Source organism: Mobula birostris, unplaced genomic scaffold (assembly GCF_030028105.1).
Source record: "Mobula birostris isolate sMobBir1 unplaced genomic scaffold, sMobBir1.hap1 scaffold_283, whole genome shotgun sequence".
In the NCBI taxonomy this organism is placed as follows: Eukaryota; Metazoa; Chordata; class Chondrichthyes; order Myliobatiformes; family Myliobatidae; genus Mobula; species Mobula birostris.
Window position 1 is genome coordinate 720,169 of NW_027275886.1, and position 25,020 is coordinate 745,188.

The 25,020-nt window shown below is 46.9% G+C and overlaps 1 protein-coding gene across 3 annotated transcripts in view; it reads right to left on the minus strand.

Annotated features, from left to right (window-relative positions):
- Nucleotides 1-25,020, minus strand: part of mmp24 (matrix metallopeptidase 24) — a 118,257-nt gene that overhangs the window by 78,822 nt on the left and 14,415 nt on the right. For all 3 annotated transcript variants that reach the window (XM_072250345.1, XM_072250347.1, XM_072250346.1), the window contains 2 exons: nucleotides 16,637-16,753; nucleotides 10,078-10,382 (listed from right to left, as the gene is read on the minus strand). In XM_072250345.1, coding sequence (XP_072106446.1) covers nucleotides 10,078-10,382; nucleotides 16,637-16,749 — 418 coding nt within the window. In that variant the 5' untranslated portion in view covers nucleotides 16,750-16,753. The remainder of the gene's footprint in view (nucleotides 1-10,077; nucleotides 10,383-16,636; nucleotides 16,754-25,020) is intronic.

Below are 25,020 nucleotides of genomic sequence, written 5' to 3' on the forward strand. Positions count from 1 at the left end.
ATCAGGAAACCATCAACTTCTGCCTTAAATATATGCATGGACTTGGCCTCCACCACTGTCTGGCAGAGCATTCCACAGATTCATGACTCTCTGGATTAAAAAAATCCATCCTTACATCTGTTCTAAAAAGTCACCCCTCAGTTTTGAGGCTGTGCCCTCGAGTTCTGGATACCCCCACCACAGGAAGCATCCTGTCCACATCCACCCTATCTAGTCCTTCCAACATTCGGTAGGTTTCAATGAGATCCACCCACATTCTTCTAAATTCCAGTGAGTACAGGCCCTAAGCTTCCAGATGCTCCTCATATGTTAACCCCTTCAATCCCAGAATCATCCTCTTGAACTTTCCCTGGACTCTCCAATGACAGCACATCCTGAGATATGGGGCTCAAAACTGTTGACAATACTCTGTGTGGCCTGACTAGTGTCTTATAAAGGCTCAGCATTATTTCCTTGCTTTTATAATTTATTCCCCTTGAAATAACATTGCATTTCCCTTCCTTACCACACACTCAGCCTGTAAATTAACCTTCTAGGAGCCATGCACGAGGACTCCTAAGTCCCTCTGCACCTAGAAACATAGAAAACCTACAGCACAATACAGGCCCTTCGGTCCAAAGTTGTGCCGAACATGTCCCTACCTTAGAAATTACTAGGGTTAGCCATAGCCCTCTGTTTTCCTATTTTTTTTCCTGATGTTTGAACCTTCTCCCCATTTAGATAATAGTCTGCTGTATTGTTCCTTTTACCAAAATGCATTATCATACATTTCCCAACACTGTATTCCATCTGCAACATTTTTTACTCATTCTCCCAATTTGTCAAAGTCCTGCTGCAATCGCACTGCTTCCTCAGCACCACCTACCCCTCCACCTATCTTTGTATCATCTGCAAACTTTGCCACAAAACTATCAATTCCATTATTTAAATCATGGACAAACAATGTGAAAAGTAGCAGCCCCAATACTGAGGGACACCACTAGTCATTGGCAGCCAACCAGAAAAGACCCCCTTTATTCCCACTCACTGCCTCCTGCCTGTCAGCCATTCCTCTATCCATGCCAGTAACTTTCCATAGGATTTCATCTTGTTAAGCAGCCTCATGTGGCACCTCATCAAATGCCTTCTGAAAATCCAAGTAAACTAAATGTCACCACTGCCTTTCCCTTGTCCACCCTGCTTGTTACTTCCTCGAAGAACTCTAGCAGATTTGTCAGGCAAGGTTTCCCTTTACAGAAACAATGCTGACTTTGACTTATTTTATCATTAGTCTCCAAGTACCCTGAAATCTCATCCTTAGTAATATTCTCCAACACTTTAAGAGTGGAGAGACATGTGGAATCTTCCTGTCCTCTGGGACCATGCCAGAATCAAGTGATACTTGAAATATGTATCAAGCATGCCTGTGAAGCCAGTGTCTGTACTGGGTGTCAGATGCAGCATGTCTGGTATGCCTCCCGGACCATCATATCTGCACCAGGTCTGTCGAGCTGCAGCTCCTTAGGGACCACGTGAGGGAACTGGAGATGCAGCTCAATGACCTTCGTCTGGTCAGGGAGAGTGAGGAGGGGATAGAGAGGAGCTATAGGCAAGTAGTCACACCTGGACCTCAGGAAACAGATTAGTGGGTAACAGTCAGGAGAGGGAAGGGCAAGAGTCAGATACTAGAGAGTACCCTTGTGGCTGTCCCCCTTAACAATAAGTACTCCTATTTGAGTACTGTTGGGGGAGACAGCTTACCTGGGGAAAGCAACAGTGGCCGTGCCTTTGGCACAGAGTCTGGTCCTGTGGCTCAGAAGGGTAGAGAAAGGAAGAGGAAGGCAGCAGTGATAGGGGACTCTATAGTTAGGGGGTCAGACAGGCGATTCTGTGGACACAGGAAAGAAACATGGATGGCAGTTCGCCTCCCAGGTGTCAGGGTCCGGAATGTTTCTGATCATGTCTACGATATCCTGAAGTGGGAAGGTGAACAGCCCAGATACCTTGGTGCATATTGGTACCAACAATATAGGTAGGAAAAGGGAGGAGGTCCTGAAAACAGATTACAGGGAGTTAGGAAGGAAGTTGAGAAACAGGACTGCAAAGGTAGTAATCTCGGGATTACTGCTTGTGCCACATGACAGTGAGTATAGGAATAGAGTGAGGTGGAGGATAAATGCGTGGCTGAGGGATTGGAGCAGGGGGAAGAGATTCAGATTTCTGGATCATTGGGACCTCCTTTGGGGCAGGAGTGACCTGTATAAAAAAGGATGGATTGCACTTGAATCCCAGGGGAACCAATATCCTGGCGGGGAGGTTTGCTAAGGCTATTGGGGAGAGTTTAAACCAGAATCATTGGGTGGTGGGAACTGAGCTGAAGAGAGGCAGGTTGTAGACAGTGTGGGAGCGAGGATTGGCAGGTGATAGTGAAGGGATACGCTCAGACTGATGGTATGAGACGTGTCTATTTTAATGCAAGGAGTATCATGATCAAAATGGATGAGCTTAAAGTGCGGATCTGCACTTGGAGCTATGATGTTGTGGCCATTACAGAGATTTGGATGGCTCAGGGGCAGGAGTGCCAGGCTTAGATGTGGGGGTGGGGTGGGGCGGGGCATGGCACTGTTGGTCAGAGATAGTGTCACGGCTGCAGAAAAGGAGGAAGTCATGGAGGGATTGTATACTGAGTCTCTGTGGGTAGAAGTTAGAAACAGGAAAGGGTCAATAACTCTACTGGGTGTTTTTTATAGACCACCCAATAGTTACAGGGACATCGAGGAGCAGATAGGGAGACAGATTCTGAAAAGATGCAATAATAGCGGGGTTGTCCTGCTGGGAAATTTGAATTTCCCCAATAGCGATTGGCATCTCCCTAGAGAAAGGGGTTTAGATGGGGTGGAGTTTGTGAGGTGTGTTCAGGAAGGCTAGTGGGGTACCGCAAGGCTCAGTGCTGGGACCCCAGTTGTTTACAATATATATTAATGACTTGGATGAGGGAATTAAATACAGCATCTCCAAGTTTGCGGATGACACGAAGCTAGGTGGCAGTGTTAGCTGTGAGGAGGATGCTAAGAGGATGCAGGGTGACTTGGATAGGTTGGGTGAGTGGGCAAATTCATGGCAGATGCAATTTAATGTGGATAAATGTGAAGTTATCCACTTTGGTGGCAAAAACGGGAAAACAGATTATTATCTGAATGGTGGCCGATTAGGAAAAGGGGAGGTGCAACGAGACCTGGGTGTCATTATACACCAGTCATTGAAAGTGGGCATGCAGGTACAGCAGGCAGTGAAAAAGGCAAATGGTATGCTGGCATTTATAGCAAGAGGATTCGAGTACAGGAGCAGGGAGGTACTACTGCAGTTGTACAAGGCCTTGGTGAGACCACACCTGGAGTATTGTGTGCAGTTTTGGTCCCCTAATCTGAGGAAAGACATCCTTGCCATAGAGGGAGTACAAAGAAGGTTCACCAGATTGATTCCTGGGATGGCAGGACTTTCATATGATGAAAGACTGGCTGAACTAGGCTTATACTCGTTGGAATTTAGAAGATTGACGGGGGGATCTGATTGAAACGTATAAAATCCTAAAGGGATTGGACAAGCTAGATGCAGGAAGATTGTTCCCGATTGTTGGGGAAGTCCAGAACGAGGGGTCACAGTTTGAGGATAAAAGGGAAGCCTTTTAGGACAGAGATGAGGAAAAACTTCTTCACACAGAGAGTGGTGAATCTGTGGAATTCTCTGCCACAGGAAACAGTTGAGGCCAGTTCATTGGCTATATTTAAGAGGAAGTTAGATATGGCCCTTGTGGCTAAAGGGATCAGGGGGTATGGAGGGAAGGCTGGTACAGGGTTCTGAGTTGGATGATCAGCCATGATCATACTGAATGGCGGTGCAGGCTCGAAGGGCCAAATGGCCTACTCCTGCACCTATTTTCTATGTTTCAATGTTTAATATGTAGATAAGCCTATAAGAGAAGAGGCTGTACTTGATCTGGTATTGGGAAATGAACCTGGTTAGGTGTCAGGTCTCTCAGTGGGAGAGCATTTTGGAGATAGTGATCACAATTCTATCTCCTTTACCATAGCATTGGAGAGGGATAGGAACAGACAAGTTAGGAAAGCGTTTAATTGGAGTGACGGGAAATATAAAGCTATCAGGCAGGAACTTGGAAGCAGAAATTGGGAACAGATGTTCTCAGGGAAATGTACGGCAGAAATGTGGCAAATGTTCAGGGGATATTTGCGTGGAGTTCTGCGTAGGTACGTTCCAATGAGACGGAAAGGATGGTAGGGTACAGGAACCATGGTGTACAAAGGCTGTTGAAAATCTAGTCAAGAAGAAAAGAAAAGCTTACGAAAAGTTCAAAAAACGAGGTAATGATAGAGATCTAGAAAATTATAATGCTAGCAGGAAGGAGCTTAAGAATGAAATTAGGAGAGCCAGAAGGGGCCATGAGAAGGCCTTGGCGAGCAGGATTAAGGAAAACCCCAAGGCATTCTACAGGTATGTGAAGAGCAAGAGAATAAGACGTGAGAGAATAGGACCAATCAAGTGTGACAATGGAAAAGTGTGTATGGAACCGGAGGAGATAGCAGAGGTACTTAATGATTACTTTGCTTCAGTATTCACTACGGAAAAGGACCTTGGCGATTCTAGGGATGACTTACAGTGGACTGAAAAGCTTGAGCATATAGACATTAAGAAAGAGGATCTGCTGGTTCTTTTAGAAAGCATTAAGTTGTGTAAGTCACCAGGACAGGATGAGATGTGCCCCAGGCTACTGTGGGAGGCGAGGGAGGAGCCTCTGGCAATGATCTTTGCATCATCAGTGGGGACAGGAAACGTTCCAGAGGATTGGAGGGTTGCAGATGTTGTTCCCTTATTCAAGAAAGAGAGTAGAGAAAGCCCACTCATAGACCTCTGGCACACTGCTACTGTCTTCCACAGTGAAGACTGATGCAAATTACCCATTAAGTTCATCTGCCATTTCTTTGACCCCATTACAGTTCTGGTTGCCCCACTTTCGGAAGGATGTCAAGGCTTTGGAGAAAGTGCTGAAGTGGTTTACCTGGATGTTGCCTTGATGAGAGGACATGTGCTAAAACTGGAGGGTGGACAAACTTGGTTTATTTACACTGGAGCAGCAGAGGCTGAGGGGAGATCTGACAGATTATGACAGGCATAGATAGAGTGGACAGGACAGTATCTGCTTCCAGCGTTGAAATGTTCAATACCAGAAGTCATGCATTTGAGGTGAAATATATCAGGGAAGTTTCACAGAGACTGGCAAGTGGTGGTGAAGGCAAACATGACAGATGTGTTCAAAAGGCTCTGAGATGACACATGAATGTGTAGGAAATGAAGGGTATGGACATTGTGCAGGCTGAAGGAATTTGTTCAGTTGGACTGATTTAATTAGTCCACCACACCATGGTGAGCCAAAGGGTCTGTTCCTCTGCCATAAGGTTCCATATTCTGTGATACATGTGGAGAGACTGTGACGCAAGGGTCACGTTCCACACACCGGCTGAGAAGGTACTGCAGAAGAATTTCCAACATCTTTTGTCCTGAATTATTGATTGAGTCGGTCTAATTCAGAATTAAGTTAGGGGAGGGTGGGAATTTGAACTAAGTCACACCCTGCCATCTAGAAAGGTGTGAGATCGACCATGGGAAAGGTGGCAATTTCATCAGATGGTGTGGGTGGGAGGATGTAAATGGAACCACACCTGCACAGGTACAGTCTGACTAGTGAAGGTTCAGTGTTGAATGCCCATAAGACCATAAGACAAAGGAGAAGTCGGCCATTTGGCCCATCGAGTCTGTTCCGCCATTTTCCATTCTCCCATTTCATCCCACTCCCCGGCCTTCTCACCATAACTTTTGATGCGCTGGCTACTCAGATACCTATCAATCTCTGCCTTAAATACACCCAATAACTTGGGCTCCATTGCCGCCCGTGGCAACAAATTCCATAGATTCACCACCCTCTGGCTAAAAAAATTTCTTTGCATCTCTGTTCTGAATGGGTGCCCTTCAATCCTTAAGTCATGCCCTCTCGTACTAGACTCCCCCATCATGGGAAACAACTTTGCCACATCCACTCTGTCCATGCCTTTCATCATTTGAAATGTTTCTATGAGGTCCCCCATCATTCTTCTAAACTCCAATGAATACAGTCCAAGAGCGGACAAGTGTTCCTCATATGTTAACCCTCTCATTCCTGGAATCATTCTAGTGAATCTTCTCTGTACCCTCTCCAACGTCAACACATCCTTTCTTAAATAAGGAGACCAAAACTGCCCATAGTACCCCAAGTGAGGTCTCACCAGCACCTTATAGAGCCTCAACATCACATCCCTGCTCCTATACTCTATTCCTCTAGAAATGAATGCCAACATTGTATTCGCCTTCTTCACCACCGACTCAACCTGGAGTTTAACCTTAAGGGAATCTTGCACGAGGACTCCCAAGTCCCGTTGCATCTCAGAACTTTGAATTTTCTGCTCATTTAAATAATAGTCTGCCCGTTTATTTTTTCTGCCAAAGTGCATAACCATACACTTTCCAACATTGTATTTTATTTGCCACTTCTTTGCCCATTCTTCCAATCTATCCAAGTCTCTCTGCAGACTCTCTGTTTCCTCAGCACTACCGGCACCCCCCTCCCCATCTATCTTTGTATCATCAGCAAACTTAGCCACAAAGCCATCTATTCCATAATCCAAATCGTTGACGTACAACGTAAAAAGAAGCGGCCCCAACACGCACCCCTGTGGAATACCACTGGTAACCGGCAGCCAACCAGAATAGGATCCCTTTATTCCCACTCTCTGTTTCCTGCCAATCAGTCAACACTCTATCCACGTATGTAACTTTCCCGCAATTCCATGGGTTCTAATCTTGTTAAGCAGCCTCATGTGTGGCACCTTGTCAAAGGCCTTCTGAAAATCTAAATATACAACATTCACTGCATCTCCCTTGTCTAGCCTACTTGTAATTTCCTCATAAAATTGTAATAGGTTTGTCAGGCAGGATTTTTCTTTAAGGAATCCATGCTGAGTTCTGCCTATCTTGTCATATACCTCCAGGTACTCTGTAACCTCATCCTTGACAATCGACTCCAACAACTTCCCAACCACCAATGTCAAGCTAACAGGTTTATAATTTCCTTTTTGCTCCCTTGCCCCCTTCTTAAATAGCGGAGTGACAATTGCAATCTTCCAGTCCTCCGGAACCATGCCAGAATCTATCGACTTTTGAAAGATCATCGCTAATGCCTCCGCAATCTCCACAGCTACTTCCTTCAGAACACGAGGGTACATTCCATCTGGTCCGGGAGATTTATCTGCCTTTAGACTATTCAGCTTCCTGAGTACTTTCTCTGTCGTAATTGTGACTGCGCACACTTCTCTTCCCTGCCACCCTTGAGTGTCCATATACTGCTGTCTTCCTCAGTGAAGACTGATGCAAAATACTCATTCAGTTCCTCCGCCATCTCCTTATTTCCCATTACAATTTCTCCAGCATCATTTTCTGTCAGTCCTATATCTACTCTGACCTGTCTTTTACTCTTTATATACTTGAAAAAGCTTTCAGTATCCTATTTGATATTTTTTCCTAGCTTCCTTTCATAGTTCATCTTTTCCCTCTTAACGACTTTCTTAGTTTCCTTTTGTAAGCTTTTAAAAACCTTCCAATCCTCTGTCTTCCCACTAATTTTTGCTTTCCATCATCCAAATCATTGTAGGCATGTAGATGTCAGTGAAACACCTAGATTTGGCAACCTCTCACCCTGAGCAGCGGGAATGGGGAACTCACTCACACAGGCTACAGCTAGGAGAATTCCTCTGAAGAGAAGCTGCATGGGAGGAGGGGAGACGAGATTTTCAGAAGGCCTATGACAAGGTACCACACATGAGGACGCTTAACATGCTCTGAGCCCTTAGTATTACAGGAAAGATTCTTGCATGGATAAAGCTGTGGCTGATTGGCAGGAAACAAAGAGTGGAAATAAAGGGAGCCTTTTTTGGCTGGCTGTCGGTGACTAGTAGTGTTCCATACGAGTCTGTATTGCGACTGATTCTTTTTACGTTATATGTCAATGATTTGGATGATGGCTTTGTTGCAAAGTTTGCAGATGATATGAAGATAGGTAGGGGGACAGGTAGTTTCAGGAAGTACAGAGGCTACAGAAGGACTTAGAAGATTAGGAGAATGGGCAAAGAAATGGCAGATGGAATATGGTGTTGGGAAGTGTATGGTCATGCACTTTGGTAGAAGAAATGAAAGGGTTGACTATTTTCTAAATGGAGAGAAAATACAAAAAACGGAGGCACGAAGGGACTTGGGAGCCCTTGCGCAGGATTCCCTAAAGGTTAGTTTGCAGGTAAGAAAGGCAAATGTAATGTTAGTATTCATTTCAAGAAGACTAGATTGTAAAAGCAAGGATGAAATGTTGAAACTTTATAAAGCACTGGTGAGGCCTCACTTAAGGGCAGCAAGCAGTTTTGGGCCCCTTATCTTAGAAGGGATGTGCTGAAATTGGAGAGGGTTCAAAGGAGGTTCAGAAAAATAATTCTAGGATTGAATGGCTTGTCATATGAAGAGCATTTGATGGCTCTGGGACTGTATTCACTGGAATTCCGAAGAATGAGGGGTGACCTCATTGAAACTTATTGAATGGTGAAAGGCCTTGATAGAGTGGAAGTGGAGAGGATGTTTCCTGTGGTGGGAGAATCTAAGACCAGACGACATAGCCTCAGAATAGAGGGGTGTCCTTTTAGAACAGAGATGAGGAGGCATTTCTTTAGCCAGAGTGGTGAATCTGTGGGATTTGTTTCCTCAGGCAGCTATGCAAGCCAAAGTATATTTAAGGCAGAGGTTAATAGATTCTTGATTGGGATACAGGGAGAAGGCAGGAGACTGGAGCTGAGAGGATAATTGACTCAGCCATATGAAATAGCGGAGCAGACTCAATGGGCCAAATAGTCTAACTTTGCTCCTCCATCTTTTGGTCTTGTGGGAGGAGGGAGGAGGGAGAGTGGAGGAAGGTGGAAGAGAGGAGTAATGTGGAAGGAAGAGGGATGGAGGAGGACTGGTGGGATGGAGGATGAGGGAGGGGAGGGTTGAGGGAGTGGAGGGGAAGATATGTGGCTAGAGTGAGATACAGTGGGGTAGGATATTAGAGGCCCACACTGTCACTCAGTAGTTTGGATTGCAAGGAAAAGATAGGAATTGGAGATAAAAATGAAAACTTGATTGTTATTCATAACATTGGGGAAATAATTTCTGAGGGAGCAGAAGCAGATGATCAGGGGGATTTAGAAATAACCCAATGCTTCTCTCGGAGAAACGGGCAGTACCCCCTGCTTTCTCAGAGAAACCAGCAGTACACCTTTTTTTCTCAGAGAAACGGGCAGTACCCCCTGCAATCTCAGAGAAACGGGCAGTACCCCCTGCTTTCTCAGAGAAACCAGCAGTACACCTTGCACTCTCTGCCACTGGTAGTTAATGTGCTCAGTTCTGAGCCTTTTGTTGCTTGTGTATTGGGGAAGTGGGTATTTGCTTTGACTCCATCAAACCCCACTGACCCCTGAACCCTGAACCCCAGAGTCTTCGGGAATAACTGAATAGATTTTTTTCAGTGAAATTGGTGGAAATATTTGAAAACGGTTTATCCTTGTCTGACCCCGTATAGAGTCATTAGTAAACTCTGCTGATCAGAATGCAGCCCCTCTCCCACCTCCAGAACCTAGCAGGTACCAACTGAATCAGCAATGCCCTCAGTTCCCTCACGCATTGACAGTTACAGATGGGGAAGGTGGAACTGTGAAAATACAACAAATACAGAGTCATTGCCGCTGCTCCAGAGCATTGGCCTGCTGAATCTCTGGCCTTTATCTTAGCTCTGCTGATGAGATCTGTGCACTAATTTAAAGTTCCAAACTCAAATTAAATTTATTATCGAAGTATGCACTGATTATGTTACCATATGCTACCCTGAGATTCATCTCTTGCAAGCATTCAGACAGTAAAACTATTTTCAGTCACTTGAAGTAATGACCGGGTTGAATGTAAACACGTTCTAACCATCATGATTGGAGTTTCCCAGCGTCCACGGCTCATCAGAGTCAAAGTGTGTGTCTCCGCCAATTCCTGGCCCAGGGAAGTAAGCATGTGCCAAGAAACCTCCCTCCCCATCGAAGGGGGAGCTGTCACCATGGAAACCAGAAGCAAAGAAAATCACAATATCTGCTTCCTTTGTGTCACTTTTAATCTCTTGAGAAGATATCTCCTTGAAAGCCAATGGCGTGACTTTCTGCCAGACATTGAATGCACGGCGGATGGCTCGACGTGTCTCAAACTCTCCCACTTTGGGTGTGAAATTGTGAATGCTGTGGAAGTGAAAAGAATGTACAATTAATAGCCCAGTGAACCAGCCCTGTAACCCCAAACCCCACCAACCCAGAGCATCACCCAGATCTGAACTCGCTCAGACCAGACAGATGCTGAGCCAATGTTCCGGACTGGAAGTGCACGTTCCTGTCCACCTCCAACCACTATCCCCACCCTCCCACTCTCAACCACCCCAAACCCCTGCTCTACGATCTGAGCACAAGGGAAGATATTTACCAAGCAATGACAGCAAATGTGTCTCTACAGAGAAGAGGTATGGCTCAGTGGCTAACTGACATTTAGAATTCTACTGCCTTAAAACTAGACTAGAAAACTTTTACACTATCTATGTGCAAGACATTAACATACAACAGCACATTTTCAGGTGTTTGTGCACATTGCTGGTGCAAACAGGGCAGGTCACTGCCAGCTTAGACTCACCCAGTGTGTTCAGCATTTCAGAGCTGACTCGATGGGTTGAATGGCCTAATTCTGCTCCTACCTTCAATTTCTTATGTTTTATGGTCATTTCATTCAGAAGTTAAAAACATACTTGATGCACGTTCCTGATTGAATGACACCCAAATGACACCCACATTCCTTGCACTTCAGGCAGCAAAACAAGGAGCAAACCACATGTTACTGGGACCAGTTGTGAATTAAAGATCCTGTGGATATGGATTTTTATCATCAGTGATGTGCTCTGGGAGGTCTAATAAAGCTGGAACATGCACCACAAATGTTAAGACCCAAGGGACCTCAGTGCACATGTCTATAGATCTGTAAAGGTAGCAACACAGGTAGATAAGGTGGCAAAGATAACGTGAAGATATTTGCCTTCATTAGCTAGAGCACAGAATATAAGAGCTGGGAATTCATGTTACAACTTGAAAGGGATTAAAAAGATTAGCTTTATTTGTCACATGTATATCGAAACAAACAGGAGAATGCATTGTTTGCATCAAATCCAGTCAACCCGCATTGTGCTTGGCAATCCACAAATGTCGCCTTGCTTCCAGCACCAATATACCATTTCCACAACTCACTAACCCTAACCGTTCATCCCTGGAATGCAGGAGGAAATCGAAGCACAAGGAGGAAACCCACACAGTCACAGGGAGAATGTACAAACCCCTGATAGACAGCAGCAGGTATTGAACCCTGATCTTACAGCTGGTATGATGTAAAGTGTTGCACTAACCTCTGCACTAGGGTGCTGCCCCATAACTTTATCCAATTAGTTTACAGCTAAAGTACTGTGTGTATTTCTGGTGATGGTGCTAGAGAGGCTGCAGAGTACTACTACTACGTCGACTCAGGCCTAGGGGTCTGGCGTCGGGCACGATGATGGAGGCTGCAGAGAGTTTTCCCAGAATATGGCCTGGGATAGAGACTTTTATTTACAGGAACAGGCCTGGAGAGATTGGATTTGTATTTTCTTGGAGGAGAGGAAGCTGAGTGGTACCTGAAGGAAATATAACAGATTATGTTGGACATAGACGGAGTGCAGAGTGAGAATGATTCTTCTGTGTCAGAGACAACAAACACTGGGGGTGTAATTAAACAAGTTTAAACTGAGTAAAAAGATTAGACAGAATCTGAGAGTGATTGCAATCTGGAACACACCTCAGGACTTTCTCCAATGACAACACATCCTTTCTGAGATATGGGGTCCAAAACTGTTGACAATACTCCAAGTGTGGCCTGACTAGTGTCTGATAAAGGCTCAGCATTCTCTCCTTGCTTTTATATTCCATTTCCTTTGAAATAAATGCTAATAGTGCATTTGCGTTCTTTACCACATACTCAACCTGTAAATTAACCTTCTGGGAGTCTTGAACGCGGACTCCGAAATCTCTCTGCACCCCCATGTTTGAACCTTCTCCCTGTATAAATAATAGTCCACACAATTTTAGTAAAAGGAACAATTGTGTGGACTATTATTTAAATGGGAAGGAGTTTCAAACATGGAGGTGCAGAGAGATTATCTTGTTATTTCTAGCTCTGTGTGTAGCACATCGCTACTTTGGGACCCCGATGGTCCAAACGGGATTTGAACCAAAGTAGCCATTAGTGGCGGCTGGCCCTGGAGTTTTCCGGGAACTTGCAGGGCGGGCGACAACGGCGGGCTTCTGTGCCCCACCGCTGGTGGTTCCACTGTTCATTGGCATCCTCACTCCTGCCTCTGGGTTGTGTGCGCTGTGTTGCTGGGCCTGGTCTGGCCTGCTGTTGGGCGCGTGGCTTGGTAATCTGTCCGACGGACGCCCTGCTCTCCCTCTTGGCTTTCCACAGCACATCTGCCCGGGCCGCCACCTTCTGGGGGTCACTGAAATCTGCGTCGGCCAGCAGCAGATGTATGTCCTCGGGCAGTTGCTCTAGGAACGCCTGCTCAAACATGAGGCAGGGCTTGTGTCCTTCAGCCAGGGCCAGCATCTTGTTCATTAATACTGACAGCGGCCTGTCTCCCAAACCGTCCAGGTGCAGCAAGTGGGCACCTTGCTCACGCCGTGAGAGGCCATAGGGCTCTGTGGGCAGTGCTATGAATGCTGCATATTTGCCTTCTTCCGGGGGTGACCGTATGAAATCCCCAACCCATGCGGCTGTCTCCTGGTCAAGGGAGCTCACCACGTAATAGTAACGTGTGGAATCCGAAGATATCTGCCAAACCTGGAACTGGGCTTCTGCTTGGTCAAACCACACGCATGGTCGCAGTTTTAACGAAACTGCGTGAACAGATGTAGAGTCGATCATCTTTGATCCAAATCCCATTTGGACCGACCGGGTCACCAATGCAGCGATGTGCTACACACAGAGCTAGAAATAACGACACGCAGTCTGTAAGTCGCACTCGAGACTCATTTATTCAAACTTCGTGGCACTGGCTTTTAAGCAGTTCCCTTCCAGCCCTCTCCGGGCGGAAATGATGTCAGAGGTGCATTACAAAAGTCTCTCCCCGTGCGCGGGCTGTTTTGTGAGCCAGTTCGATTGTGTAGAAAGTGGGTCGCCACATTATGATGCATTTCCCAACACTGTATTCCATCTGCCACTTTTTTGCCCATTCTTCCAATTTGTCTATGTCCTGCCACAATTACATTGCTTCCTCAGCACTACCTACCCCTCCACCTATCTTTGTATCATAGAAACATAGAAAACCTACAGCACAATACAGGCCCTTCGGCCCACAATGCTGTACTGAACATGTACTTACTTTAGAAATTACCTAGTGTTACCCTTAGCCCTTTATTTTTCTAAGCTCCATGTAGCTATCCAGGAGTCTCTTAAAAGACCCTGCTGTATCTGTCTCCATCACTATCGCCGGCTGCCCATTCCACACACTCACCACTCTCTGAGTAAAAAAAACTTACCCCTGACATCTCCCCTGTACCTTCTTCCAAGCACCTTAAAACTGTGCCCTCTCATGTTAGCCATTTCAGCGCTGGGAAATGCCTCTGACTATCCACACCTCTCATTATCTTGAACACCTCTATCAGGTCACCTCTCATCCTCCATCACTGCAAGGAGAAAAGGCCAAGTTCACTCAACCTATTCTCATAAGACATGCTCCCCAATCCAGGCAACATCCTTGTAAATCTCCTCTGCACCCTTTCTATAGTTTCCACATCCTTCCTGTAGTGAGGTAACCAAAACTGAGCACAGTATTCCAAGTGGGGTCTGACCAGGGTCCTACATAGCTGTAACATTACCTCTTGGCTCTTAAACTCAATCCCACGATTGATGAAGGCCAATACACCATATGCCTTCTTAACCACAGAGTCAACCTGCGCAGCAGCTTTGAGTGTCCTGTGGACTCGGACCCCAAGATCCCTCTGATCCTCCACACTGCCAAGTCTTACCATTAATACTATATTCTGCCATCCTATTTGACCTACCAAAGTGAACCACCTCACACTTACCTGGGTTGAACTCTATCTGCGCTTTGCAATCTACTCCCAGAAACTTCAGCCATCTCTGCTCTGCCGTCATCCCTGCCAGTATCCTTCTCCAATCCACCTGGGCAAGCTCCTCTCTCATGCCTCTGTAATTCCCTTTATTCCATTGTGACACTGATACATGTGAGTTATACTTCTCCCTCTCAAGTTGCAGTATGAGTTCAATCATATTTTAATTATTGGCTCCTAAGGGTTCCTTTACCTTAAGCTCCCTAATAAGATCTGGGTTATTACACAACACCTAATCTAAGATAGCCTTTCCTTGAGTAGGTTCAAGCACAAACTGCTCTCGTAGGCATTCAACAAATTCCCTCTCTTGCGATCCAACATCAAACTGATTTTCCCAATCCCCTTGCATATTGAAGTCCCCCATTACAATTGAGTCATTAACCTTATTACATACCTTTTCCAGCTCCCTTTGCAATCACAAACCCACATCTTGGAGGTCTATATATGATTCCTATAATTGTTTTTTACCCTTGCAGTTTCTTAATTCCACCCACAAAGATTCGACATTTGAGGGTATGTCACCTCTTTCTAAAGACGTAATTCCATCTCTTATCAACAGAGCCACACCACTGTCTATGCCTTCCTGCCTATCCTTTCGATACAAAGTATATCCTTTGATGTTAAGCTCCAAACTATGGCCTCTTTCAGCCACGATGTCATAACTACCAATCTCTAATTGCGCCACTTCGTCCACCTTATTCCGAATGCTATGCGCATTTAATATGCAGTGTGTTCAGTCCAGCATTCTTCCCCCTTTTGAATTTTGCCTCTGTGGTTCAATTTAACTCTTTGGTCTGTCTGCACTTGTACCCAGACATTGGCTTGTCCTTCCTTACATTCATCATCTACTTGTAAACCTGCTGGCTCATCCTCAGCTCTATCATACTGGTTCCCATCCCCCTGTCATATTAGTTTAAACCACTCCCAACAGCTCTAGTAAACCTGCCTGCATGAATATTGGTTCCCCTTGGATTCAAGTGCAACCCGTCCCTTTTGTACAGGTCACACCTGCCTCAGAAGAGGTCCCAATTATCCAGAAATCTGAACCCCTGCCCCCTGCTCCAATTCTTCAGCCACACATTTATCTGCCACCTCATTCTATTCCTATCCTCACTGTCACGTGGAACAGGCAGCAATCCTGAGATTACTACCATTAAAGTCCTGCTTCTCAGCTTCCTTCCTAACTCCCCGTATTCTTTATTCAGGACCTCCTCCCTTTTTCTTCCTACATTGTTGGTACCAATATGTACGACTTCTGGCTGCTCACCCTCCCTTTTCAGGACATTGTGGATGCATCCAGAAACATCTCGGACCCTGGCATCTGGGAGGCAGTCTGCCATCTGTGTTTCCCTTTCACTTCCATAGAATTGCCTATCTGTTCCCCTATCACTGCTGCCATCCTCTTCCCTACCCTTCTGAGCCACAGGGCCAGACAGTGCCAGAGGCACGGCCACTGTTGCTTCCCCCAGGTAGGTCCCCCGTCCCTCCAACAGTACTCAAAATGGAGTACTTATTGTTGAAGGGCGAATTGCACAAGTTCCCAATCCTGTGTGCTTAATGAGTGAACAGTAGTTCTGATCAGTCTGTCTTGTTTTTTGGGAAAGGACCAGGAGAGTTTCAGCATTACTGGGTCAAGGCCAGCACCTTCACCGTGTTGCAACAAGCCACTGATCCTGAACACAAGATTTTCATATTCAAGATGCACATTAGGGAATGTCTCAAACAATGTTAGATTGTGGAATTAAATAAATGGATTGTAAAGTGGTGTTCCTGCCAACTCATAATGGACATTATATAGCGAGATGGAAGACCTCATACATTCATTTACCACAGCGTGATCTGTATTAGTCAAATGTATTTGTTCAATCTAGATACTCCAACACAGGATACTTGGGGTGGCACAGTGGTTAGCGTAAAGCTTTACAACATCAGCGACCCATGTTCAATTCTACAAATATCTGTAAGGAGTTTGTGTGTTCTCCCTGTGACTGGGCAGGTTTCCTCCGGGTGCTGCGGTTTTCTCCCTTGTCCCAAGGATGTACAGGTTAGTAGGTTAATGGGTCATGTGGGTGTAATCGGTTGGCATGGGCTCGTTGTGCTGGAAGGGCCTGTTACTGTGTTGTATCTCTAAATAGAGAAAGTCCAACACAATAACTTTATTTCATGGCCGCAGCGATATCAAAAACAGAAACTGAGTTACTGAAAGAGACAAAGAGCAGTGACCCCCGCTGTAGTGGAAGCCCAGGATTGAGGGGGAGCTGTGTGACTGAAGCACCTGGTTTGAGTGTCAGTACCTGTATGTAATGGATTTCTGTCTCCACTTCTGACCGGTTAACGCATAGCGCTTACTCCTCTGTCTCCGGCTGATGTGCGGCAGGTCAAGGACACCACATCGCGGTTTCTTCATCCATCTGGCAGCAGAAAGAAAACGAAACTCAGGATGCACAGTAGCACATGACTCGCTTACTTACTCACTGCCTGCTGGAGGAGGGTGGCAAGTGAGGCAACAGGCATTCCAATCCCTCCAATTTCCCTCAGGCATTCCAGCTTCAACAGATGGAAAAGGATTGCTAAAGGCAACCGGTGAGAGCTGGAAACAGTAGGCATGTGATTTACTGTCAAACAGCAACTTGAATCAAAATATCTCCTGCTCAGAACCCAAAATTAAGGTATTTTGGAAGGTGACACCTGTGCAGCCAGTATTTCTAGCACCAATTCCTTCAGTCGACGTCCTCCCCCCACTTCCTTCATTCAACGTTCCCCCCACTTCCTTCAGTCGACGTCCTCCCCCCACTTCCTTCATTCAACGTCCCCCCCACTTCCTTCAGTCGACGTCCTCCCCCCACTTCCTTCATTCAACGTCCCCACTTCCTTCATTCAACGTTCCCCCCACTTCCTTCAGTCGACGTCCTCCCCCCACTTCCTTCATTCAACGTTCCCCCCACTTCCTTCAGTCGACGTTCCCCCCACTTCCTTCATTCGATGTTCCCCCCACTTCCTTCAGTTGACATCCTCCCCACTTCCTTCAGTCGACGTTCCCCCAACTTCCTTCAGTCGATGTTCCCCCCACTTCCTTCAGTCGACGTTCTCCCCTCTTCCTTCATTCGATGTTCTCCCCACTTCCTTCAGTCAACGTTCCCCAATTCCTTCAGTCGACGTTCCCCCCACTTCCTTCAGTCGACGTTCCCCCCACTTCCTTCAGTCGGCGTTCCCCCCAATTCCTTCAGTCGGCGTTCTCCCCACTTCCTTCAGTCGATGTTCCCCCCACTTCCTTCAGTCGACGTTCTCCACCACTTCCTTCAGTCGATGTTCTCCTCTTTCCTTCAGTCGACATTCCCCCCTCTTCCTTCATTCGACGTTCCCCCCACTTCCTTCAGTTGACGTTCTCCCCAATTCCTTCAGTCGACGTTCCCCCAACTTCCTTCAGTCGACGTTCCCCCCACTTCCTTCAGTCGACGTTCTCCCCCACTTCCTTCAGTCGATGTTCTCCCCTTTCCTTCAGTCAACATTCCCCCCTCTTCCTTCATTCGACGTTCCCCCCACTTCCTTCAGTTGACGTTCTCCCCCAATTCCTTCAGTCGACGTTCCCACTTCCTTCAGTCGACGTTCCCCCCACTTCCTTCAGTCGACGTTCTCCCCCACTTCCTTCAGTCGATGTTCTCCCCTTTCCTTCAGTCAACATTCCCCCCTCTTCCTTCATTCGACGTTTCCCCCACTTCCTTCAGTTGACGTTCTCCCCCAATTCCTTCAGTCGACGTTCCCCCCACTTCCTTCAGTCGATGTTCCCCCCACTTCCTTCAGTCGACGTTCTCCCCACTTCCTTCAGTCGACGTTCCCCAATTCCTTCAGTTGACGTTCCCCCACTTCCTTCAGTCGACATTCTCCCCCAATTCCTTCAGACATTCCCCCCTTTCTTCAGTCGACGTTCCCCCCTCTTCCTTCAGTCCATGTTCACCAAATCCTTCAGTCAACGTTCCCCCCCACTTCCTTCAGTCAACTTTCTCCACACTTCCTTCAGTCGCCGTTCCCCCCACTTCCTTCAGTTGACGTCCTCCCACTTCCTTCAGTCGACGTCCTCCCCACTTCCTTCAGTCGATGTCCTCCCACTTCCTTCAGTTGACATCCTCCCCACTTCCTTCAGTCGACGTCCTCCCACTTCCTTCAGTCGACGTCCTCCCCACTTCCTTCAGTCGACGTTCCCCCCTTCCTTCAGTTGACGTTCTCCCCCAACTTCCTCCAGTCGACGTTCCAATTCCTTCAGTCGACATTCCCCCACACTTCCTTCAGTCAACATTCCCCCCACTTCCTTGTTGACGTACTCCCCCCACTTCCTTCAGTCGACGTCCTCCCACTTCCTTCAGTCGACGTCCTGCCACTTCCTTCAGTTGACATCCTCCTCACTTCCTTCAGTCAACGTCCTCCCCACTTCCTTCAGTCGACGTTCCCCCCTTCCTTCAGTTGACGTTCTCCCCCCACTTCCTCCAGTCGACGTTCCAATTCCTTCAGTCAACATTCCCCCCACTTCCTTGTCGACGTTCTCCCCCCACTTCCTTCAGTCGACATCCTCCCACTTCCTTCAGTCGACGTCCTCCCACTTCCTTCAGTCGACGTCCTCCCCACTTCCTTCAGTCGACGTTCCCCCCTCTTCCTTCAGTTGACATCCTCCCCACTTCCTTCAGTCGACGCCCTCCCCACTTCCTTCAGTTGACATCCTCCCCAATTCCTTCAGTCGACGTCCTCCCACTTCCTTCAGTCGACGTCCTCCCCACTTCCTTCAGTCGACGTTCCCCCCTTCCTTCATTTGACGTTCTCCCCCCTCTTCCTCCAGTCAACATTCCCCCCACTTCCTTCAGTCAACGTTCCCCCACTTCCTTGTCGACGTTCTCCCCCACTTCCTTCAGTCGACGTTCTCCCCCAATTCCTTCAGACGTTCCCCCCACTTCCTTCAGTCAACATCCCCCCCACTTCCTTCAGTCGACGTTCCCAATTCCTTCAGTCAATGTTCTCCCCTACTTCTTCAGCCGACGTTCTCACCCCACTTCCTGCAGTCGACGTTCTCCCCCCCACTTCCTTCAGTCGACGTTCCCCACTTCCTTCAGTCGACGCCCCCCCCACTTCCTTCAGTCGACGTTCCCAATTCCTTCAGTCAACGTTCTCCCCCACTTCCTTCAGTTGACGTTCTCCCCCCACTTCCTCCAGTCGACGTTCCAATTCCTTCAGTTGACATTCCCCCCCACTTCCTGCAGTCAACGTTCCCAACTCCTTCAGTTGATGTTCCCCCCCACTTCCTTCAGTCGACGTTCAACCCCACTTCCTTCAGTTGACGTTCTCCTCCCCACTTCTTTCAATGTTCCCCCCCACTTCCTTCAGTCGACGTTCCCCCCACTTCCTCCAGTCAACGTTCCAATTCCTTCAGTTGACATTCCTCTCCACTTCCTGCAGTCAACGTTCCCAATTCCTTCAGTTAACATTTCCCCCACTTCCTTCAGTCAACATTCCCCCCCTTCTTTCAGTTGACATTCTCCCCCCCACTTCCTTCAGTCGACGTTCCCCCCCCCCACTTCCTTCAGTCGACGTTCTCCCACTTCAGTGCTCTGGGGTGCAGATTACACACCCCGGTGATCTGTAAGTCTTCAGCAATTCCCTCCCAATACTCCTTCCTTCAGTTCCTCCTCCTCAGCTCCCCAACACATTACGGAGGCGTATGCGCATACTCCAGTGTGAAGGCGGAACCAAGATGTGCGCTGTTGGATCTGACTGTTTAATTCTTAGGCTACGCCCACACTAGACTGGATAATTTTGAAAACGCTGGTTTCGAGTAAAAACGACAGGCGTCCACACCAACCGTTTTTCAAAATATCTCCGTCCATATTAGAACAGATATTTGGGTGAATCTCCTACTAGGCATGCGCAGGACACACAGAAAACAAGCGAAGAGGAAACGGTATACTTGGTGCGTGTTTGTCCAGTTACAGACTAGAAAAACTTTAAAGGAATTGCTGTTGGCTCTTGTGCAGGAGGACTTAAAACTGGAAAAACAACAAATACTGGAGCGTATGCAGGCAACCGAAAGGGAGTTCATGGACAGCATGACCCGGCTGACGACGAACACTGAAAAACTGACTAACTCTGTTGCATTAATAAAGCACCTTGTTAAATATATAAAACATGTCTGCATCAGTGTTATCTTGTATTTCCATACAATGTTACATTAGGCTGTTACACATCTATTGCCAGAGAAGTACTTGCATAAATACTTTCATACAAGCAAGGACAGAAAACAGGGCAAAGTGAGTACACTTATTTATTCAGTAAGCTATGGGTCAAAGTATTTGGTGAGTACATTTCTAACTCTTCTGGCTTCAATCTCATTGCTGTCTGTTCTGAAATTGTTAGGTTGTGTGTGTGTGGGGGGGGGGGGCGGGGTTGTATTCAAGAAAACAATGAAATGCCGCGCTGAGGCCATCTGTTCCAGCATATCATTACAGCATTTTTAAATAGTCAAAGAAGTCCACTTTACAATTTAACTCTCACGCCGTTCACACTGACTGCGCGTTATAACAGCCGTACGGCAGTGCTTACACAGTACCAAGCAGAAGCAGAAAAAGCATTGTTGTTGTGGTGTTGTCATGACAGCGTTTTTAAATATCTCCATTTACCCTGTCCATACTACAACGCGCAACAATCGCTTTCAAATTTACACACTCTGGAGAGTGTTTTATAAAAGCTCCATTTTCGAGGGATGAAAATACCGTTTCAATGAGGACGGAGGGTCAAAACGAAGAGAAAAAGCTTTGTTTTCAAAATTATCCGGCGTAGTGTGGATGTAACCTTCGACTAAGCTGTTGAATTGTTATTTTCTTTGCAGTTTAACAATTAATTATCTGCTTGTATTCTGAGTAGTTCTTAGATGCACATAACAATTTAATATGCCTCTAGTGGCAATACAAAGCATAGAGTCTGTAGAGAAATATAGATAGGTTAAGTGAGCGGACAAGGGTCTGGCAGATGGAGTACGTTGTTGGTCAATGCAACGTCATCCACTTTGGAAGGAAAAATAAACGAGCAGATTATTATTTAAATGGTAAAAAATTGCAGCAGGCTGCTGTGCAGAGGGACTTAGGAGTGCTTGAATCACAAAAGGTTGGTTTGCAGGTACATCAGGCTATCAAGAAGGCAACTGGAATGTTGGCCTTCATTGCAAGAGGGATTGAATTCAAGAGCAGGGAGGTCATGCTGCAACTACACAGGGTACTGGTAAGGCTGCACCTGGAGTACTGTGTGCAGTTCTGGTCTCCTTACTTGAGGAAGGATATACTGGCTTTGGAGGCAGTGCAGAGGAGGTTCACCAGGCTGATTCCAGAGATGAGGGGGTTAGACTATGAGGAGAGACTGAGTCGCCTGGGACTGTACTCACTGGAATTCAGAAGAACGAGACGAGATCTTATAGAAACAGATAAAATTATGGAAGAGATAGATGAGATAAAGGCACGCAAGTTGTTTCCACTGGTAGGTGAGACTAGGGGACATAGCCTCAAGATTCAAGGGAGTAGATTTAGGATGGAGATGAGGAGGAACTGCTTTTCCAGAGAGTGGTGAATCTGGAATTCTCTGCCCAATGAAGCAGTGGAAGCTTCCTCAGTAAATATACTTAAGACAAGGTTGGATAGACTTTTGCATAGTAGGGGAATTAAGGGTTTTGGGGAAAAGGCAGGCAGGTGGAGATGAATCCATGGCCAGATCAGCCATGATCTTATTGAATGGCGGAGCAGGTTCGACGGGCCAGATGGCCGACTCCTGCTCCTATTTCTATGTTCTTTTGTAATTATTAGTCCCCCTAACTCTGTCTATTTTGATTTCCCTCTGTTCTATTAATAAAACAATTGTGAAGCAACAATTTTTGTGCCTTGTTCCTGACTTCTGAAAGAAACTTGAACGAAAACACCAGAATCCAGTAGTGCTTAATTGTTCTGCCATTTATTTATTGTCAGTTATAATTCCCCGTGTTTGTGTGGGACCTGCATCAGGCCTCACTAACTCCTTCCTCTTAATAGTTTCTCAGATGGAGGTCTGTGACTGGTGGTGTCCCCAGGGGCTCAATGCTATTTGTCATTTATATCAATGACTTGGATGAGAATATACTCGGCATAGGCAGTAAGCTTGCAAATAGATGGTGTCATTGACAGCCAAGGCGGTTATCAGGATTTATAGATCAGCTGGGGAAATGGGGTGAGGATTGGCAGATAGAGTTTAATTTGGTGAAGTGTGAGGTGGTGCATTTTTGGAAGACAAATCAGGGTAAGACCTTCACAATGAACGGTAGGGCCCTAAGGAATGAGGGACTGGGCATACACTTTCCTTCAAAGTGGCATTGCAGATCGAGAGGGGGATGAACGCAGCTGTCGGCACACTGGTCATCATCAGGCAGGGCACTGAGTCTAGAAGCGGGGATGTTATGCTGCAGTTGTACAAGTCAATGGTAAGGCCAAGTTTGGCCACCCTGCTATAGGAAAGACACCATGAAACTGGAAAGAATGCAGACGTTTACAAAGATGTTACTGGGACTCGGGACCAAGTTATGGATAGAGGTTGAGGAAAGTCAGACATTTTGCAATGGAGCAAGGGAGACCGAGGGGTGACCGAGAAGTGTATAAAATCTTGAGGGGGTAGAGATAGGTGAACGCACACACTCTTTTGCCCCAGGGGCACAGAATCAAGAACTGGAGGGCATTGACTGAAGGTGAGAGGGGAGAGATTTAATAGCAATTTGAGGGGCAGCTTTTTCACCCAGAGGGTGGTCAGTATATGGAACGAGCTGCCTGAGCAAGTGGTTGAGTCAAATACACAAACAAAATTTAAAAAACATTTGGACAGGCAGATAGACAGGAAAGGTTTAGAGCAGGGGTTCCTAACCTGGGATCCACAGACGTCGCGGATAATGATAGGGATCCATGGACCCTTGGATAGTGATAGGAATCCATGGACGTCTCGGATAATAATAGCGGTCCATGGACCCCTGAGATAATCATAGGGATCCACGGACGTCTCAGATAATGTTAGAGGTCCACGGACCCCTGGGATAATGATAGGGGTCCACGGACCCTTGGATAGTGATAGGAATCCATGGACGTCTCGGATAATAATAGCGGTCCATGGACCCCTGAGATAATCATAGGGGTCCACGGACGTCTCAGATAACTATAGGGGTCCATGGACCCTGGGATAATGATAGGGGTCCACGGACCCTGGAATAATGATAGGGGTCCACGGACGACTCAGATAATGATAGGGGTCCATGGACCCTTGGATAATTATAGGGATCCACGGACGTCTCGAATAATGATAGGGATCTACGGACGTCTTGGATAATGATAGGGTCCATGCTATTGAAAGGCTGGAGCAATCTGGCCCAAATGTGAGCAAATGGGACTTGCTTGGATGGGCATCTTGCTCAGCATAGATGGGTTAGACCGAACAGACCTATAACCTGATGGCAACAGCCAGTCAGTATACAGGAGCATGAGAAGAGGCAGTGATTTCACTTCAGTCCGCGGTTGAGGATTAAAACACCCAGCGCTGTGCAGCAGTTTTCAGACTTGGACTGCACCCAATCAGTGAACAGGATTCTTTAGAAAGGGCGAATAAGAATACGGCAGGGACAGAGCCATTGTAAGAGTGGATCAGTGTTGGAACGGCTTCGCCTTATTGGGCTTGGGCCAGTCAAGTTTCTGGTAAGTTTCTTCTTTATTTCTTTATTCTTGTCTGATAGGGCAATGGGAATGGCCCCAGGGCACAGTTAGCCAGTGAGAATGGCCCCAGGACACAGTTAGTCAGTGAGAATGGCCCCAGGACACAGTCAGTTCAGTGGGAATGGCCCCAGGGCACAGTTTGTAATGGGAATGGCCACAGGACACAGTCAGTAATGGGAATGGCCACAGGGCACAGTTAGTTCAATGGGAATAGCCCCAGGGCGCAGTTAGTCAGTGAGAATGGCCCCAGGACACAGTTAGTCAGTGAGAATGGCCCCAGGACACAGTTAGTTCAGTGGGAATGGCCCCATGACACAGTTAGTAATGGGAATGGCCACAGGACACAGTTAGTCAGTGAGAATGGCCCCAGGACACAGTTAGTTCAGTGGGAATGGTCCCAGGACACAGTTAGTAATGGAAATGGCCACAGCACACAGTCAGTTCAGTGGGAACGGCCCCAGGACACAGTTAGTCAGTGAGAATGGCCCCAGGACACAGTTATTCAGTAAGAGTGGCCCCAGGACACAGTTAGTCAGTGGGAATGGCCCCAGGGCATAGTTAGTCAGTGAGAATGGCCCCAGGACACAGTTAGTCAGTAAGAATGGCCCCAGGACACAGTTAGTCGGTGGGAATGGCCCCAGGACACAGTTAGTCAGTAAGAATGGCCCCAGGACACAGTTAGTAATGGGAATGGCCCCAGGGCACAGTTTGCAATGGGAATGGCCCCAGGACACAGTTAGTCAGTGAGAATGGCCCCAGGGAACAGTTAATCAGTGAGAATGGCCCCAGGACACAGTCAGTTCAGTGGGAATGGCCCCAGGGCACAGTTTGTAATGGGAATGGCCCTAGGGCACAGTTAGTAATGGGAATGGCCCCAGGGCACAGTTAGCCAGTGAGAATGGCCCCAGGGCACAGTTTGTCAGTGAGAA